Source organism: Dermacentor albipictus, chromosome 6, assembly GCF_038994185.2.
Source record: "Dermacentor albipictus isolate Rhodes 1998 colony chromosome 6, USDA_Dalb.pri_finalv2, whole genome shotgun sequence".
In the NCBI taxonomy this organism is placed as follows: Eukaryota; Metazoa; Arthropoda; class Arachnida; order Ixodida; family Ixodidae; genus Dermacentor; species Dermacentor albipictus.
In genome coordinates, this window is record NC_091826.1 from 141,489,283 (window position 1) to 141,508,824 (window position 19,542).

Genomic DNA, 19,542 nt, shown 5'->3' on the forward strand with positions numbered 1-19,542 from the left:
CTGAAAGGCATCTAGGCGCCAGTAATAAGTGTTGCCCCAAGACGATATACAATAAGAGAGATGGCTATTAATGTAGGAGTCATATACTGAAAGAATAATGTGTCTGTGAAATAGTTACGTGATTTATTGATTACATGAATTCCGAAGGCCACTTTCTGTATTAGTGAATGAGCGTGAAAATCATATTTTAATTGCTCGTCTAAAGCAAAACCTAAAAATTCGTTGCTGTTAATAGTCGGTATTACTTCTAGTCCTATCGTGAGCACCACGGCAGCCACTTTTAACAATTGTGATGAAATATTACAAAGTTGTTTTTTATGGGTTAACGCACAAATAGTTATTCTTCCAACAAACGCTGACATTATCTAAATCCGAATTTATGTTTTCTTGCAAAACCGTGATGTTTTTGTGAGGTGAGTATACAGTTGTATCATCCACATATAGTAAGCAGTCAGTGTGGCGAAGTGTTAAGGGCAAGTCACTGATAAAGAATAGAAAAAGCAAAGGGCTTAGAATAGATCCCTGAGATACTCCTTGGTTACTATTCTTGGCACTGGAAATGCTGCCATCGACTGCGACAACCTGCGACCTGTCTTTTTAAGTAACATTTTATAGGAGTCAAAGCTGGACCAGAAAGTTTCGGGTTTTTGAAAGAGAATGGTGTGATTAATGGTCTTGAAAGCTTCAGTAAGGTCAACAAAAACTGCACCAAACAGTGATGCATTATCACTAACAAGTTTAATTTGGTGCGTGAAATTAATGAGTGCCAGTTCAGTTGACAACCTCGGACAGAAGCCAAACTGATGGGGAGAGAGTAGGTCGAACGTTTTTAAGTATGACATTAGGCCTTGGCGCAGAAGCTTTTCGATTACTTTGCTAAAAAAATGGAATAATGCAGATTGGACTGTAGTTATTTATACATTCGCGGTTACCTTTCTTGTAAACGGGAGTTATCTTTCCGTTTAGGCTGGTCGGAAACGTGCCGTTCCTAAATATTTTATTGATGATGTTAGCAAGAATAGGCGAAACTGTATCTTTAATTAAGTTTATTCTTGAATGGTGAATGGAATCGAAACCCGGCCCAGTGATGATATGACAGAATGAACTTCTGCACTAGAAACTGAATATAGGGTAAAAATATAGATGCAAAGCGACAAATTCTTTGTTTATTGGCAATATTCGAGGTGTCGGGCAATCGGGCCACCTCAATTCGCAATATATCCGGTGCTCGTTTGCACTATGCATAGTGTTGTACAAGTGGGCCGCCTTAATTGGCACTGGATCCTCTGTTTGCTTGCTTGCACTCTCTGTGCTGTCGGCCAATTGGGCCACCTTAATTTGCACTGTAGGCTTGTTTTGTTTGCACTATGTGTGCTTTCGGCTAATTAGGCCACCTTAATTCGCACTAAATTCTTCTTTGTTTAGAATATGCACAGTGCTGGTCAATTTGGCCGCCATTGTTCGCACTACATCCTTTCTTTGCACTATGCGCGGGGTTGGCCTATTGGGCCATGGACTCTAATTTGCGCCATGTACAGCGTGTTCGCACTCTGTGCAGTGTCGGCCGCTTGGGCCACGCTAATTCGCGCTATATCCGGTTTTCGTTTGCACTATGCTTGGTGCAGCACAAGTGGGCCGCCTAAATTCGCATGATTTCCTGTGTTTTTTAACACTACATCCGGTACCGGGCAATGTGGCCGCCCTAATTCGCACTAGATCCATGCTTTTCGATGGCGCTATTTCCGATATCGCCCCATATTTTTCGAAGACAGAACGTCAGCAAAGCGTCCTCGCGTCTTAAAGAGTTAGATTGATCTGGCTTTGACTATCGCTATAAAAAGAAGTGGTTTACCATTAAAATCTGTTTTCTCGTAAGTGATACAAGAGGAAGCACCTAATTCGTTTTTAGACGACTGCCCGTAGAGCTCGAACTCGAGCCCAACAACTTCGCAGTATGTGACGCACGGTTTCCGATTGACCACCCACAGGGGCGTTGCACTGCTGCGGTCGCGGGTAGCAGCATTCCGATGGAGCTGGAGTGCAAAGGCTTTCTGGTACCACGGTGCACGTGAGAGAACACCCAGGTTGTCCAAATGAACCCGCGGCGCCCTCCCTCCAGTACGGCTTGTTTCATAATCAGATCGTGGTTTTGACTCGTAGAACACGAGAATCAGTTTTCTGTCGTTGACGATCTAGTCTAACAGAACAGTTTGATCCCAGGCATGCCTAGCCTTTACGCGGCCCATTGGAAGTGTTGTGGATGTTTCCATTATTATTTAACGGTGGAGAAAGTGCACAAGACAAATGCTGCTCGTACTCACCGGCCCCGACGGACAAACCCACCAATCCCCACATCCAGCGGGAATCGTAAGGGCTGCTCGCGCTGTCCGGTCCATTTGCATCCGTCCAGTCTTTGATCCACACTAGCTGCCACGAAGTGGTGACAGCGCTTACCGCGAAGCACACCACGCCCGGCCAGAGACTCCAGCCGCACATCTTCAATGTGGTCCACAACACATCCACAGCGCTCTGCGAGTGACGTGTACAAAGGAAGCGCTTTTATGAGGACGCAAAATCTTCGCTCATCGGCAAAGATCGCTGGTCTTATAAGCGATGGTTTAATTATGTCCTCTACTAGATAAATATGCGAATAAAATTCGTGACTCATCTTTTACCCCCAGCTTGCTAAATAGGCATTGTTTAACATTACATTCTAAATTGGCACGAGAAACTCTTTAGTACAGTACATTCGATGTTGATGATAAAGCACAGAGACTCATCTAATCGGATTTGAGCTTCATTGAATATATAGCTGATTCAATGTGCATGGTGCTTGCTCTGTAGCGTGTTTCTCTTGTGATTTTACTGTGCTTGTCGGAGCGTTTTGTTTCTATTGTGCATATTGTCATCTAGTTATTGCCATGTAATCTTGCTGTTTCGCAATCAACCTATTGACTAAGCTTATAAAACTACTAATAATAAATTTGGTAATGAACTTATTAATATGTAGTGAGCAGCGCATTCTGCTCATGTGTTATTCGTGTACTCCATAAACTATGAAACAATGCTTTAAGTATTGACATTGGCGATAAGTTTATGCAAGATACTGTTCGTGATGGCCTGGATTCAGCCTTGGGGTTTTTTATATACTCGGAAACATAGTACCTTTAGTTAGCAAACTGGAACCATCTATTGCAAGAGCTTCAAGAATTTAGTTAAGGTGGTAGTGTGAATTGTTCCCCTTGTGTTTCAGCGCTTTAGCGTTAGATTAGTGCACAGAAATGTTCATGCACGTACCTTCGTGGATACATTTTTCTCCTCTTTAATCATTTTTCCTGTGGATTCACCTCGGCGGACGTCGCAAGCTTCAATGCTGTGATTCAAAAGAGTGGGTGATTAGTAGTAGAGGTATTACAACGGTCGTTAGCATGAAGCTTGACGTCTTTTAGACGTCTGGCCTTTTTTAACCATTGTTTTACTTATTTCAACTTTATTTTCAGATCAGCTGTCAAGGAATTCGGTCTATCAGTCAAAGTACTGCATTCATACAATTAAACTATAAGAAAAAAGGAAAACACTACTTTGGTTCAAAGAGTACGACGAAGGTTGGGCTAAAAATGTCACAGCACAGTATTTCCAATGCGATTTGCATAATGGAAGTTCAAGAGCAAAATATACGATCGAAGATTTTTCAACAAAAAAAATATTCATGATCGATATCAAATGAGAAACTTCTAGCCCTCTGCCTCCACAATACATTTGATGAGCTGGCTGAGGACCAACTGAGCGCAGAGGAGTCGACTGGCGCCAACGGCAGCCAGCAGGCCTTTTCTTCAAGCAGTCAGCCTTGGAGAATGTATACAAACACACCAAAACACAAACGAGCTACCCTGCCAGATTGGACATTTGGATGGGTATCATCCACAAAACATGGACTCGAATTTACACGAAGGAATGAGATAGATTAGAGCACAATACACCGACAAAACAACAAAGTACATGGAGCTTAGAACGACAGAAAGCTGAGCTAGTTGGTAAGGATTCATTATGCAAACTAGAAGTGAGGCGCGCAGGCTGTATTTCGGATTGTGTTGCTGGCATTAAGCAATCTAATTCCCATTTTAAGACGCCTGACCCTGTCCGACCGTTAGTTGATTACCTTGTGGAGCATAAACTTAGACCTGTAATATCTGACAAGGAAGGTTATTTCGTAATTATGCCAGATGACGTGTTTTCAGAAAAAGCGATTTCAGCCATAGAAAAGAATTTGCAACCAGTCAAACTCAAGCCTTCGGTAGTTAAGCAACGTGCGGTTGACCTCTTGTCAAGACATAATCTTGATAGGCTTGTTTGTAATGTCAAGAAAGCTAAATCCCTCACAATAGAACTGTTTTTCTCGGCCAAGACCCATAAACAAGAAATTCCTTTTCGTGCTATAGTGTCAGAGAAAGGGACGTGGCAGGTCTGTGTCGCTAGTTACCTACAGAACTGCCTAGCTTCACTAATTTTTTCAGATCCCTTTTGCCTACGTAATTCTCAGGCGCTAGTTCACTATTTAAGAGAGGAGAATCCGGGTGATTGTACAACTTTTAGTATGGATATCGAAGACCTGTATTATTCCCTGCCGCATGACGGGTTGCTAAATTCCGTAAATGAGTGCATTAAAGAACACGTGCAAGAGTCGGCTTTTATTGACAGATGCGGTGTTTCCACGGGAGCTTTTCTAGAAATTCTTTCAATGTACTTGAAGTCGACGCTGATTGGGTGGAGAGATGGCGTTTTTCTGCAGAAATCAGGCATTTGCATTGGCTCAAAGGTTGCCCCTATTCTTAGCAACATTTACCTGAGTAAGGTTGACAACTGCTTAGAGAAAGCCATAGGTGATAGCGTTATCAAGATATTTCGTTACGTTGATGATTACCTGATTTTCTGCAATAGGGAAGAATTAGACTCGGCTGCTACCTCAGTAAGTGAGCAATTTAAACTTTATGGGGGAGGATTAAAGTTTACCAAGGAATTACCTCAGCGACGCGTAATTCAGTTTCTTGACATTTCCTTGATCTTCGAACAAAATCATGTTTGTTGGCAGTACTCCCCAAGATCTTCGAAGCCGTTGCTAAACTTTCAATCCAAGCATTCTAAATTAGTAAAAAACGGAGTCGCCATGTCGTGCCTTAAGTCTTCCCTCACAAGATCCTGCATGCACAAAATGAGCGCCAGTTTTAATGCGCAGGTCCGGCGCCTATTAGAAGCAGGTTATCCTAATGTAGCGGTGGCCACTGTAGCTGAGCGCCTAAAGAAGTCGGTTTCCAGGGGGACGGACGTAATCACAGAAAGCAGTAATCGCAAAAAAAGAGTAGTGGCTATTCCGTATATTCATTCAGTGTCGCACAGGCTTAAAAAAGTTGCTAGTAGATATGATGTTAATGTTGCTTTCACTGCTCCCAATAAGCTAGGTAAGATATGCGCTGCCGTACAGAATAAAAAGGAGCGGGTTAAAGGCAAAAAACGAACAGATATTTGTTCAGTGAAGCACAATAAGAACAACAGTTTTACAGAATGTCGTGTGGGTGTGGTATATCAAATTCCCCTTAGCTGTGGCCAGTTCTACGTAGGGCAAACGGGACGGTGTATCAATCAGAGGCTAATGGAGCATAAGAGGTCGTTAACCGGTGGATCGCCTTCTAATCTTTCGCTACATTGCCGAGATTGTAACTGCAAGCCAAAGTTAGATGAATGCGCGATACTGTACAGGCATAAGAATGAAGATACGCGTCTTATGGTAGAGGCATGGCATATCTATAATGGTGGAAGTGCGTGCGTGAGTCAGCCTTCGATTACTTTACATAAGGAAGAGATTAAGTGTCTTAACAGTTATCTCTCACGTAGACCAGCACGTGTACCCGATTGACACGTGGTGTTACCATTCCTGAGCATGCGCAGATGAGTTTTGTGTCTTCTTTCATTTTTCGCCTCAGTGCTCCCTTCAGTTGATAGTCGGCGTTCGTGTTGTCCACTTCTCTACTCTTGTGTCCTGTCTGCGCGCCTCACTTCTAGTTTGCATAATGAAAGTACATGGACCCTCACGGACTCACGGATGCTTCACCATATCGGGCCCACGCAAAGAACATGGTGCCAGTTGTCGTAAACCGTAAAGGCCTCTTTCGCTTTCCAGAGCAATCATTATAGAAGCAGCAGATTTAGAAGAGTCTTAGCTATAAAAGAACGCAAAGAACGCAATGCTGCACTGACAATAATCAGATTCTCCGGCCGCATATGGGAACTATCGGAAGGGAAAAAACAAGCGCGAAGGCACACGGGATACTTACCGAAATGAGCAGAGAACTCAATATCTGGTATACCGAAACTCTAACATGGGCCCCAGGGCACGAGGGTGTTACTGCGAGCCCCCATGCAAATGAGGCGGTTCGAGGTTTCACTAATTTCCGACAGCCATCGATCCCAGTTATAAAGCAATCGTGCAATATTCCAGGGAATTGAGAAGACTCTAACAAGAACCTTTCAGCCGTGGACTCTGCGACGGTAAGTAGGCTCCGAACGGACACATATACAAACCTCCATACATTGCACATGCACTACCAAACAGCGTACAGAGACATATGCCCGTGGTGTGGGAGCACACTGACACTACGACATCACATGGGAATGCACAGCGCACACCGAAGGGCGAGAAGAGGACAACACGAGAGTGAGGTGGGAGGCATTACTATCCAGCTCTGCCCTCATGGACCAGCTCAGGCTTGTCCGGAAGGGAGAAAGGACGGCGACGCCCAGGGGTACTTTGGAATAGAGACCGGATCACACGCTGTTGGGACATTTTAAGGGTAACGAATTCGTTTGTGCAAATAAAGTTTTGTTCTTCTTCGGCGGTAACATATGCGTTGAAGCTACGAGTATGACAGCAGTACTAATTTACTCTCAGCGATATAAAACCAAGAGACAATGAAGACAGAAAAGATATATCAAACTAACTAATTTCGTTTGAATTGTAGAAGCAATTACGAGTGAGTGTTAAAGTTTAGACATTAGACGTTATTTATTTCATCATAAATTTGTACATCAACATAAGCAAACAACTGTTGGGCCCATAGCCAAGGCTAGTGGGGGCCCATGTAGTATACGCATGTGCTGCGGCGATCAGGACAGTGATGAACAAATGCGTATTGATTATACATAAATGTACAGGATGAGGAACAAGAGGGAAAAAAACATACATCAGTGCAACAATAGAATAGTGTTACTGAAAAAATATCACCACAAAGACAGAGCAAAATTCTTAACCAATTTTTGCGGTAAGCTTCACATTCTTAGTAAAAGGAAAGGTACTATGTGAAGCCTGCGGTTGAAGATAGGGTGTACTGCCGCAGCCGCAGTCTTTTATAGCCGCCATCACAGCTCGATTGGCATCAAGTCGCACTCATCATGGGGATGTTGCGAATTCAGAGCCCAACAGCGAGAAGATGTTCTTGCCTTTTTCACTTTTTTCCTTTCCATACACAATTATGCTTATCACACAATTTAACCCAAAATTAGAATCAATACTACAATTGAATTACGTAACCTAATTTCCGCCTTGGGTCTCCGGCTGCATTGTCAGTTGACCTCATAGGGTTTTCACTAATTATGGACCCTTTAGGTTCCCGCAGTTGTTCTCAGTGATTACACAGCGACTCTGGTAGACGTGAGGCAGCATGCGACTATTCGGTATCCATCTGCCTACTCAAGTAGCACGCGACGTCTGTGGTTAGTAGGATATCTCACACCAGCCGCCATAATCGTCAATAGCGCTAGCTAACACTCTTAAGGGAGGCCCTTCAAAGAAATATTGAAGTTGGTGGACAGCTGCCGCAACAGTTAAAGTGGTAGAGCAGCGTACGTGTTCTGCCGAGGCTATCGGTTCGACTCCCTTCGGCGGCAAAGTTCCCCTCTACTTTTATCTCCTGTCTCATTTATGAAGAATAATAACGTAATGTCGAAGTTATCCATCCCGCATTAAATTACTGCATCTTTCCTGCAGCGATTCACGCTCAAAGCCAATCTAGCAATAATCCACTTAATTTAAAAGCTTGAAATGGTTACAATCTGAGGTGCACTACACCGTTCTGCACATTACGCAAACTACGCCTCATTTATTCTGACCTCAAAGTGCTCTGCACCTCATCACACCATAACTTCCATTTAATGTGATTAGGAATATTTGCCTACTTCAGCCGTTTAGCGCTGTCCGTCCGTCCGTCCGTCCGTCCGTCCGTCCGTCCGTCCGTCCGTCCGTCCGTCCGTCCGTCCGTCCGTCCGTCCGTCTGTCCGTCTGTCTGTCTGTCTGTCTGTCTGTCTGTCTGTCTGTCTGTCTGTCTGTCTGTCTGTCTGTCTGTCCGTCTGTCTGTCTGTCTGTCTGTCTGTCTGTCTGTCTGTCTGTCTGTCTGTCTGTCTGTCTGTCTGTCTGTCTGTCTGTCTGTCTGTCTGTCTGTCTGTCTGTCTGTCTGTCTGTCTGTCTGTCTGTCTGTCGATGGATGGATGGATGGATGGATGGATGGATGGATGGATGGATGGACGGACGGACGGATCTAAACCGAACAAGTGCCCGAAGTTGTCTACCTGCTCGGGCCCCTAGGTGTGTACTCGTGGCAGAGGAGAGAACCGTCCATGTGTGCGTGGGGGCGTTCGTTGGTAAAAAAAAAAAACTTTTTTTACCTGTGAACAAGGCTCCCGTGTGGGAGTCGAAACGTCTTCTTTTCTTTTAAAACTTTACTTGGTCGGTGTAGCGCCCCGGGTTTTTGTTTACCTTTTAACCAATGTTCTTTTTGACACGTTTTTTATCTGTAACTGGCTTCCCCTACCCTATATAATGCCGGAATTGGCCTTTAGGTATATGAATAAACGAATAAATAAATAAACAAATACCTTCGGCATGATCATTCTTTCGTCCTAATTCCAGCTTAGTGATCTGACTCTCGTCATGTCATCGTCATCCCGCCTTCTTGCCCGAACCTGTGGTCGAAATTGTCCAATAGCTTGGGTGGCTCGGTATGTGCTCGTGGCGCTATAGCCGTTCCACCATCGTCGTCGTCGTTCAGATTTGTCATCCGCGTGTCGCCATTCCGTCGTCATGGCGACATTGTCGTCATACAGTCGGCTCGCATGTTGTCGCACCGCCGTCGTAATGTGGTCGTGGTCGTCTTTCAATCGTCGTCAGTCCGACGGCAGACTCGTCACGCTGACCTCATCACGCCTTTAATACGACTCCGTGGGCCCAGTTGTTTATAGCTCAGGTGACTAGTTATGTGCTCGTGGCTGCGTCGCAGCCGCGGTCGTTTCATCTTTGCCACTTCAGCTTTTGGGACCCACCGTTCTTGGTGTTGCGCTGCTAAGCACGAGGTCACGTGATCGAATCCCGGCCATGGCGACCGCATTTCGATGGGGGCGAAATGCGAAAACACCCGTTTACTTAACTTAGATGCCCCTTAATGAACCCCAGGTGGCTCAAATTTCTGGAGCCCCTCACTACGGCATGCTTCATAATCAGCTCGTGGTTCTGCCACGTAAAACCGTAGTTTAATTTTTAACAGCTTTCGAGCCGACTGTACTTATGCTGTCATGGCCGCACCATCATCGTCAACAGTCGTCGTGCATTCATTGTCACAACGCCGTCGTAAAGTCACAATGGGGGTTCCATTGTCGTCACTCGAACTTCGCCATGTGAATGCCGTCACTTCATCGCCAGCACACAGCCGTTGTCACGCTTTAGTTTGACCATCGTCATCACTTCAGTAACGCCATCCCATTACCTTCATGCCGGCTTCATCGTTTTAGTCACATCAATCTTTCTTTGTAATTATCTTGCAATCATACTGGCATGGTGGAAACATATTGCATCGTTCAGACTTGATTATGCAGCATGCCGTTCTCGTATTGCCGTCATCATGACTCTAACCTCGTCATCTGACTCTCGTAATACCATCATCGCCACCGAAGCATCCTCTTACAGGCTTCTTGACACAGTTGTCGTCACGCCATTGTCATCATGCACCCGTCGTCATCGTGTTGACAGCCTTGTCATGCCCTCACCTTCATACAGTCGCCGGGATGCATTCGTTGTCATACTGTCGTCGCGATGCAGTCACTGTCTTTACATCGACGTAATTCTAATTTTGAAATCCGACTCTTGTCATACTGTTGTCGTCAAACAGCCGTCGTCGTATCATTGTCGTAAGGTCTTTGTCATCATATCGTCGTTTTAACATTATCGTTTCATCAGTAACATCATCTACTTGTAGTCTTGCCTTTCCTTTTCATACCACCTTCGTCAGTCCACCCACGCCATTCTTTTTCATCGTTTTATGGTAATCATGCTACCGTCATTCAATCGCGATTACGCTGCCGTTGTCATACCATCATTGCGTCGTCGTCAGACAGTCGCTATCATGAACGAATTGTCATAGCATTGTCGTCATGCCATCGTAGTCGTGCAATCCATCCTCACTTCATCATCCGGTTGTCATCATACCGCCGTCGTCACGCTATTGTCGGCATATTGTCATCTCACTGTCCCCATGTCATAACGCTATCGTCGTTTGCGATTCTCATCATTTAGGAATCGGCATACCATTGCCACCATGCGGTCGTCGTTATACCGCCTTTGCACTTCCACCATCGTCATTCCTTCTGCGTCATTTCGTCGTCATGAATGCGTTGGCGCCATACAGCCATCGCCATCCTGCCTTTACCTGTGGAGACCTTGGCAAGCAAGCGCCACTGGTAAGGTATGTCAATATCGGAGTATGCCACATATAGTGCGGGCAACAATAGCCTCAGAATGAGCACTGCGCATGTTAAGTAACGGTGACTTCAGGAATACGATGTGTCGCTACGTTGCTCGAATGGTAATCGCGTTACCGTCTAAAGTCATCGTGAGACCAGTTTTGGTGCAATTTTTTTCCCCAGTATCGCTGTTATCAAACTTACCGCCAGACGCACCTACAAAATTCGAGTTTTTTTTTCAATATATATTATCGCGGATGATTCCACGACTTCAGTTAAAAGTATCGGATTAATTTTCGCCCATGACGTTCGCTATAAAATCAGCGACTGCATTCAAGAACGTTCTGATTCTATGGGCGTATTTTGCGACAAACTTGATAGCAGCGTTACTTGAGGAAAAAAGAACGGTATGTAAAGAAACGGTTCCTGCTGTCTGTCTGGGTGACAAAAATAAAGCGCTGCATGAGAAGACAACACTCTCTTTGATCTCAAGGATACAAATATGCCATTTCGAGCCTGCCAAGTATTGTTAAATATTGGCTGTGATGTACTGGAGGAGAAGCTCAAAGTAAACCAGAAATTACATTTTTGTTTCACTTTTATTTCCTGAAAGGCTCCCCACTCCCCACTCCTCACCCACATAAGGGGTGAGGTTAACATGAGAAAGCAAAACATTTTTTTTTCATGATGGCAGGTGGAATGTAACTTTTTCTAGGGAGGTTGATGGACAGGTCATGGCTGAAATTTCATGGGGAAGGTCGTTCCAGTCGCTTGCTGTTCGGAGGAAAAATGACTTGGAAAATGTAGTCGTACGGGCACGTTGGCGTGAAATTTTCAGTGAATGACCAATTCGGTGAGACGTGCGTGATGGTGGTGCGCAGATGTATGGCTGCTGTTTGAGCTGGGAGTAATAAAATTTGTCAAAGAGGCACAAGCTAGAAATACGACGACGGAGGGAAAGACTGTATAAATCGGACTGTAGCTTGAGAGATAAAACACTAATATAGGATGAGTATGAGCGGTGAATGAAACGGGCGACTCTGTTTTGCACAGCTTCTAATGAGTCAATGAGGTATGCTTGCTGTGGGTTCCAGATGGCGGATGCATACTCAAGTTTTGGCCTGATTAATTATTTATAAGCAAGTAGCTCTACATTTTGAGTGGCGTCGTGAAGATGACGTTTAAGAAAGCCTAGTTTTTTATTCGCAGATGATATTAGGTTTGTTACGTGCTCGCGCCATGATAAGTCATTGCTGATAGTGATGCCGAGGTAAGTATAGGACGGGACAAGATCGAACTCGAAAACTGTATCTAAGACAGCAGGAGCTGTTTCGTCACGTTCCTAAGCCTTGACTTAAATCGCCTAATATTTTACTTATGTCAGACTATAGTAGCTCACCTGGCTCATTGAGGAAAAATACTGAGCGTTGCAAAAGGGGTCCCGTTTCTCCAACACTAGACGTTTTTCTTATCCCAGTTCCGCTGTTAAATCAGCTTGGAGCTACAGTGTGGCATTTTTCTTCCTCACGAGGACGATGATGGATACCGATGAAGGCTACCATAAATTGGGTGCGATATTCAAGTTATCCCGGCCACGGCGGCCGCATCTCTATGGGGGCGAAATGCCAAAACACCCGTGCCGTCAGATTTAAGTGCACGTTAAAGAACCTCAGATGGTCGAAACTTCCGGAGTCCTCCGCTACAGCGTGCCTCATAATCAGAAAGTGGTTTTGGCACGTAAACCCCATAATTTTTAAATATTCAAGTGTTTTTTTTTAACAAAACGGAGGTCAATAAAGTTCGCGTACCTGCAAATTCGCTCTATAAGCATTAGCCTCCCAGTTTCAAATAAAAAAGGTATTAAAGAAGCTTCAGTAATTACTCTCCTGAAACTGAAGTTTCTTGTCGCAAAGTATGTCTAGATCGCCTAGCAACTTGTCTGGAACAACTCGGCGTACATTCATAGGCTCTGTTAAGAAAAATGCGTTTATTCGCAAAAATTACGCTGTGTATAAGCCGCAGCGCTTGCCGCATACAGAAATGCCGTTTACAGCCACACGGTAACAAGAAGTAGCACACATAGACACAAATACCGTGAAGTACCATCGAATAGGTGAGGCACGCGTGTGGTAGTTTGGGAAAATTTTTTGTTAGTACAATGTCTCTTCTATTTACTGGCATTAATTTTGACACCGGGAGTGCTTTTGTCGATGTGCGCAGGCTTGACTTGGGCTTCTCGAAGATTGCACTGTAGCACACGCATTGAGCTTATTATATGTAGAGTTTACTTCATCTTAACGGGGCAGCACTTTGTCGGTACATAACACCAGCTTGTCTGCCACTATGGGGCAATGTCACTACTTTATACGTCCAGGTTATACATTCACGTAATACGTCAATGTTATACGTCAGAGGAGACATAGAGATACGCCAGCAAACACAAATGCTTATCTGAAGTTTTTAATGGCGTCAATGCATTAGTCCATTTATGCTCAGACCGCCGCATGGTGCGTTATAAGTGCTCGGCCTTACAGGGTCGTTGGATCACTTTAATTCGCACACACTGCTTACGCTTGCAGCCACAAAATGTAGCCTGCGATTAGTTACAACTCTGTGGCCTACCAAAATATGTTACATGGTCTAGAAAAAAAGCACGCCATAAGAATGTTGCTAATTTGGGTTTCTGAATGCGGTCAGTTGGCTTTCTTTCCTTTCAGGGTAGACGGCGTCCAAGTCCAAGACCATGCGACGGCTCCCTCTGAGCAACAGGACTCAATCTCGAAGGCTATGCTTTTGCAGACTGCACGCGCCGAAAGGAATAGCACAGCCAAACGAATGTCACGGACGCCACGTTCTGGACGCCACCTACTGGCGAAAGCGGAATTATACAGGAGCAAAGCGGTCTCACGTTTTCTCGTGCTCCAACGCCGAAGTACCAGAGTTCCCGAGCATGAGTGTGGCAGGTGCCCTCGTATCCTTGAGCAGCTCTTCTGGATGGCTGTAGGAGACACCCGTCTTTCCACACATCAGGAACAGCTGATCGGCATGCTTGAGTAGGTAGCCCTGATTGGTCACAAGAAGCCGGGTCTACCGAAAAGGGAAAAGACATTACAGGAGTGTTTACGGGTACCTACGCCAATTGAACGAGCATTGGGTCATATATTTTTTGTGGTGATATCATCAAATCGTATGCTTCGGCTCTTAAAGTCATTATATTGTCACCCAGCTATGGCAACTAAAACAGTTTAGCACCGACAGACTGGGAAAAAGCGTCCGCCTTTAGCGTTGGCTGGTCCTCGGAGAGCCCGCGCGCAACCACGAACTTCGTCGTTCTCGCCTTAAGGGTCCCGTGTCAACACGTGCAAACCTATTTCGCGTCATTGCTCCCCTCTCAAAAGCGACCGGCCCGGTCGCTTCAAGGGCAGCGGGCGCGCACTATGGGCAAGAGTGCCAAAATGAAAAGACAAAAGAACACATACAGGAATGTACACAATGCTGAAGCGGTTTGTGAGGGTTACTTAGCCCTGGCGTGCGTAGTACGGCTTCATCCGTACTACGTGGACGACTTCAGCACGTGGACGGCGTCGGTTCGAACCAGGGTCAGAGGTTTGAGGCACCACCTCGTATTTGACATCACTGAGGCGGCGTACGACTTCGTAGGGGCCGAAGTAGCGGCGCAACAATTTCTCCGAGAGCCCGCGGTATGGGATAGGTGTCCACACCCACACGCGGTCGCCTGGTTAGTACTGGACATTCTGTCGGGTCCGGTTGTAACGGCAGGCGTCGGCATTCTGCTGGGTGCGGATGCGATTCCGAGCAAGCTGGCGAGCTTCCTCGGCTTTCTCGATGAAATCTTCAGTGTTGTCATTCCTTGTGGTTCCTTGGTCTACCGGGAGCATGGCGTCTAAGGGGGTTGTAACGCGACGTCCGTAAACAAGCTCGAATGGTGTAAACTCGGTGGTCCCCTGCACAGCGGTATTGTAAGCAAACGTGACGTATGGCAAAATTTCATCCCATGTTTTGTGTTCCACATCAATGTACATGGAGAGCATGTCGGCTAATGTTCTGTTTAGGCGCTCTGCTAAGCCGTTAGTTTGAGGATGATAGGCTGTGGTCTTTCGGTGGTCGGTGTGCGTCAGTGTGACGAATTGTTGCAATAACTCCGCTGTAAATGCTGCACCGCGGTCAGTAATGAGTACAGCGGGTGCACCGTGGCGAAGCACGATGTTGTGGACGAAGAAGCTGGCGACTTCAGCAGCAGTTCCCCGCGGCACAGCTTTCGTCTCCGCATAGCGAGTTAAATAGTCAGTTGCCACGATGATCCACCTATTTTGCCAGGAGAACGTGGGGAACGGCCCCAGAAGGTCCTTTCCAACTTGCTGGAACGGCGCCGGAGGGGGATCCAAAGGCTGAAGGAGGCCGGCAGGCTTGTCGGGTGGAACTTTACGCCTCTGACAGGCACGGCACGTTCGGACATAGCGCTGAACCGACGAAAATAGGTGCGGCCAATAGTATTTTTGCCGTATGCGCGCTAATGTCCTCGCGAAGCCTAAGTGGCCGGCACAGGGATCTTCGTGACACGCCTGTAAAACTTCCTCGCGCAGTGCCGCCGGAACGACGAGAAGGAACGTTTCCTGGCTGTTCTCGAAATTTTTCTTGTACAGGACATCGTTTCGCAGTCAGTACGACGTCAATCCTCATGAACGTCAGCGTGGGACAACAACGTCAGCTCCCTTGAGATATCGGATGAGTGGAAGCAGCTCAGAGTCGGCACGTTGATAGTCAGCCATGCGCACCACGTCGACGACACCAAGAAACGGCAAATCTAGCTCCAAGTCGGAGGATCTCAAGGGAATAGGAGAACGGGACAAGCAGTCAGCGTCGCTATGCTTATGGCTGGATCTGTAGACAACAGCTATGTCGTATTCCTCAAGGCGGAGGCTCCAACGAGCGAGGCGACCTGACGGGTCTCGTAGATTGGCAAGCCAGCAGAGCGAGTGGTGATCACTGACCGCTCGAAATGGCCGGCCGTATAAGTAGGGTCGGAACTTGCTGATGGCCCACACGACTGCTAAGCATTCTTTTTGGTCGTTGAATAATTAGCTTCTGCTTTTGTCAGACTACGACTAGCGTACGCAATTACACGTTCTGCGCCATCTTGCCATTGAACTAGAATGGCCCAGAGTCCTACGTTGCTGGCGTCGGTGTGTATTTCAGTTGCCGTGGTGTCATCAAAATGCGCCAGCACTGGAGCGGATTGAAGGCATTTACGCAATTCGGTGAAGGCCTGCTCTTGTTCTTCCGCCCACGCAAAGGGCACATCTTGTCGCGTCAGTCCCGTGAGCGGTTCAGCAATCCTTGAGAAGCCTTCAACGAAACGACGGTAGTAAGCGCAGAGGCCCAGGAACCACTGAACAGACGTTTTGTCTTTAGGACGAGGAAACTCGGCAACGGCAGCGAGTTTTTCTGGCTCTGGTCGTAATCCTTGGGAGCTGACCACGTGGCCTAGAAACTTGAGTTCCTGGAAGCCAAAGTAACATTTTTCAGGCTTGATGGTGAGGTTGGCCTTGCGTATTGCGGTAAGAACACTTCGTAGCCGGGCGAGATGTTCATCGAACGTGCTGGAAAACGCAACATCGTCTAGGTACACTAGACACGTCTGCCACTTTAGTCCAACCAGTACAGTGTCCATCATTCGTTGGAACGTAGCAGGGGCGGAACAGAGACCGAAAGGCAGCACTTTAAATTCGTACAGCCCATCGGGAGTCACGAAGGCGGTTTTTTCACGGTCACGCTCGTCCACTTCGATTTGCCAGTAGCCTGACTTTAGGTCTAACGAAGTGAAGAACTGAGCATGACGCAGACGGTCCAAAGCGTAATAGATCCGTGGCAGGGGATAAACGTCGCATTTGGTGACTCGGTTAAGCCGTCTGTAGTCAACGCAGAACCGGAGTGTGTTGTCTTTCTTTTTTGCGCGTACGACAGGCGATGCCCACGGACTTGTCGACGGCTGGATGACGTCATCATTTAGCATTTCTTGAACTTGACGCTTAATCGCCTCCGGCTCCATAGGTGACACGCTATACGGATGCTGACGAACAGGCCGCGCCGACTCCTCTGTAACTATCCGGTGTTGCATAACGGAAGTGCGCTGGACTTTGGATTCCGTAGAAAAACAGCCGGAGAATTCTGTCAGTAGGCGCAGCAGCTGATCCTTCTGGACATCTGCTAAGTCAGCATTAATGTGGACGCGGGTATTCAGGCTGGCGTGAGTTGTTGCGTCCGGTGATGTCACTTGTAACGTGCCGATATCGGAGAAGTCAGCAATTTCGTTCAGGAATGCCACAGCTGTACCTTGAGGGACGTGCTGATACTCATGGCTGAAGTTTGTCAACAACACTTGCGAGCACTTATGCTGTATTTGAACAAGGTTCCGGGCGATGCAGATGTGTTTTTCAAGCAGCAGCGGGATATTTCCCTCGGCAGTACCCTCATAGCCGTCGAATGCGTCACAGGTGACGAGGGTCAATACGCTGCTCTTTGGCGGCACCGTGATGTTCTCGTCAACAATCCTCAAGGCGTTGACATACGTGTCGTCAGTGCTGCTCCCTGCTAACGCCTGCGCCGTCGAAAACGTTACCCGCGACTTTTGTAAGTTGATCACAGCTCCATTAGCCTGCAGAAAGCCCATTCCCAGAATTAGGTCCCTCGAGCAGCTTGGGAGGATAACGAAATCTCCGAGGTACGTAAACCCACGAATGCTCACTCGCGCTGTGCATCTTCCTACCGGGGTTAGCAGATGTCCTCCTGCAGTTTGAATCTGCGACCCTGTCCACTCGGTAGAAACTTTCTTCAGCTTGCAGGCAAGGTCCATGCTCATAACTGCGGTGTCCGCTCCAGTGTCGATTAACGCCGTTATTTCTTCGTCGTCTATGGTGACGGGAATGTTCGACGTTACTACCTCTCCTAAGGTGTTGGACTCCGTCTGTACGTCTGCGTCGTTCTGTTTTCGTCGTCGTCGTCGTAGTGGAGGATATCGCATACGGTCGTCGTCAGCGGCCTCACCTCCGGAGGTCGCTGAACTCAGTTTTCCCGACCCGCCGGGCTAGGCGAGAGGCGTCTCAGAGCGCCGCGAGTAAAGAATTGGCTTGGTGATGGAGACCTGCAACGAGCAGGAGACGACGAACGGTGCTCCGGCCATCGCTGCTCAGCATTGCCACGATTTGCGACGAAACTCTCGATATCCGGCGGCCGCTCACCAGGTCGTGGACGAGGTGCATTCGGCGAGAATCCACGAAGCCCCACATGACGATAAGGACACATTCTGTAGATGTGCCCGGCTTCGCCACAATGAAAACAAAGGGGTTTGTAGTCTGGGGTGCGCCAGACGTCGCTCTTCCTAGGCCTTGCTTCGGCGATGTGTGGTGGGCTGCGAGGCGGCCTGAAGCTTACGTCCATTTGTTGAGTGGGGTGTACCATGCTGCACGCACTTGAGGGTGGCGGACGGCGTACTGCTTCAGCGTAACTCATTTCGGCGTGCGGTACCTGCTGTGGTGCCTCGTACTGTCCAGGCACATGGACGGCCTGTCGGACCTCGGCGCGCACCATTTCCGCAATGGAAAGTTGTCCCACAGGGGCCGTGGTCGTCTGCATCTTCTGCAGTTCCTCCTTGACGACAGCCCTGATGAGTTCTCGCAAGGCACCAACGTCGTTACCGAGGGTCACGGCAGAGAGCTCCCTTGAAATCACGGCGTCGCGGTTGTTTTGCCTGGCCCGCTGTTGAAGGGCCTTTTCCATAGTAGTGGCTTCGTCATGGAACTCTGCAAGTGTCGTCAGCGGGTTTCGAATTAGGCCAGCAAAGATTTCCTCTTTGACGCCGCGCATGAGATGGCGCACCTTCTTTGTTTCAGTCATCAAAGGGTTCCGCACGTCTGAACAGCCGATTCATGTCTTCTACGTACGCAGTCACTCGCTCATTCGGGCCTTGAATTCTTGCCTCCAACGCTAACTCCGCTCTCTCCTTCCTGTCCGCCCTGGCGAAGGCATTGTTTACGAAATTCCTTCCATGACGTCAGTGTCGCCTCGGGGTTCTCAAACCATATTTTCGCGGAATCCTCAAGAGCGAAGTACACGTAACGTAGCTTACGCTCGTGGTTCCAGTCGTTGAGGTTGGCAACCCGGTCAAAATGGTCAAGCCAGTCATCGGCGTTCTCTGAAGCACTTCCGTGGAACAGATTCGGCGTCCGGATGTGATTGACGACAACGTGCGATGCTGCAGGAGTGGCGGGAGGTGGTTGGGTCGTCATTTTAGTTCGTTCAGGTAGCAGACCGTGCTGTGGCTGGAGTCCCTGGAGGCGTCGGCTGGCACGTACGTGCACAGGGGTAAGCTCGGTTGGACAACTCGCCGGGCTTAAGTCTGGGGTATGCTCCGGAGATCTTAACATCGACCGTACCCCGCACGTCCAACAGATATGTCACCCAGCTATGGCAACTAAAACAGTTTAGCACCGACAGACTGGGAAAAAGCGTCCGCCTTTAGCGTTGGCTGGTCCTCGGAGAGCCCGCGCGCAACCACGAACTTCGTCGTTCTCGCCCTAAGGGTCCCGTGTCAGCACGTGCAAACCTATTTCGCGTCAATATATTGCGAAGTTACTTCGTTGTTGCACTTGCACAAATATTTTTTTTTACAAATTACCAGTGAACACCTTTTTTAAACTCCATAGAAGACATATCAGGTAAAGTAAAGCAAAACACACTGCCGAT

General features: G+C 47.4%; 1 protein-coding gene across 1 annotated transcript in view; it reads right to left on the reverse strand.

Moving 5' to 3' along the window:
• Positions 1-771: 771 nt before the first annotated feature.
• LOC139047104 (ATP-binding cassette sub-family C member 2-like) overlaps positions 772-19,542 on the reverse strand; it is a 628,131-nt gene continuing 609,360 nt past the window's right edge. Inside the window, exons 17-20 of the mRNA XM_070521066.1 lie at positions 13,688-13,866; positions 3,298-3,373; positions 2,322-2,529; positions 772-800 (exon numbers count right to left, since the gene is read on the reverse strand). Of these exons, the coding sequence (XP_070377167.1) occupies positions 772-800; positions 2,322-2,529; positions 3,298-3,373; positions 13,688-13,866 (492 nt within the window). The remainder of the gene's footprint in view (positions 801-2,321; positions 2,530-3,297; positions 3,374-13,687; positions 13,867-19,542) is intronic.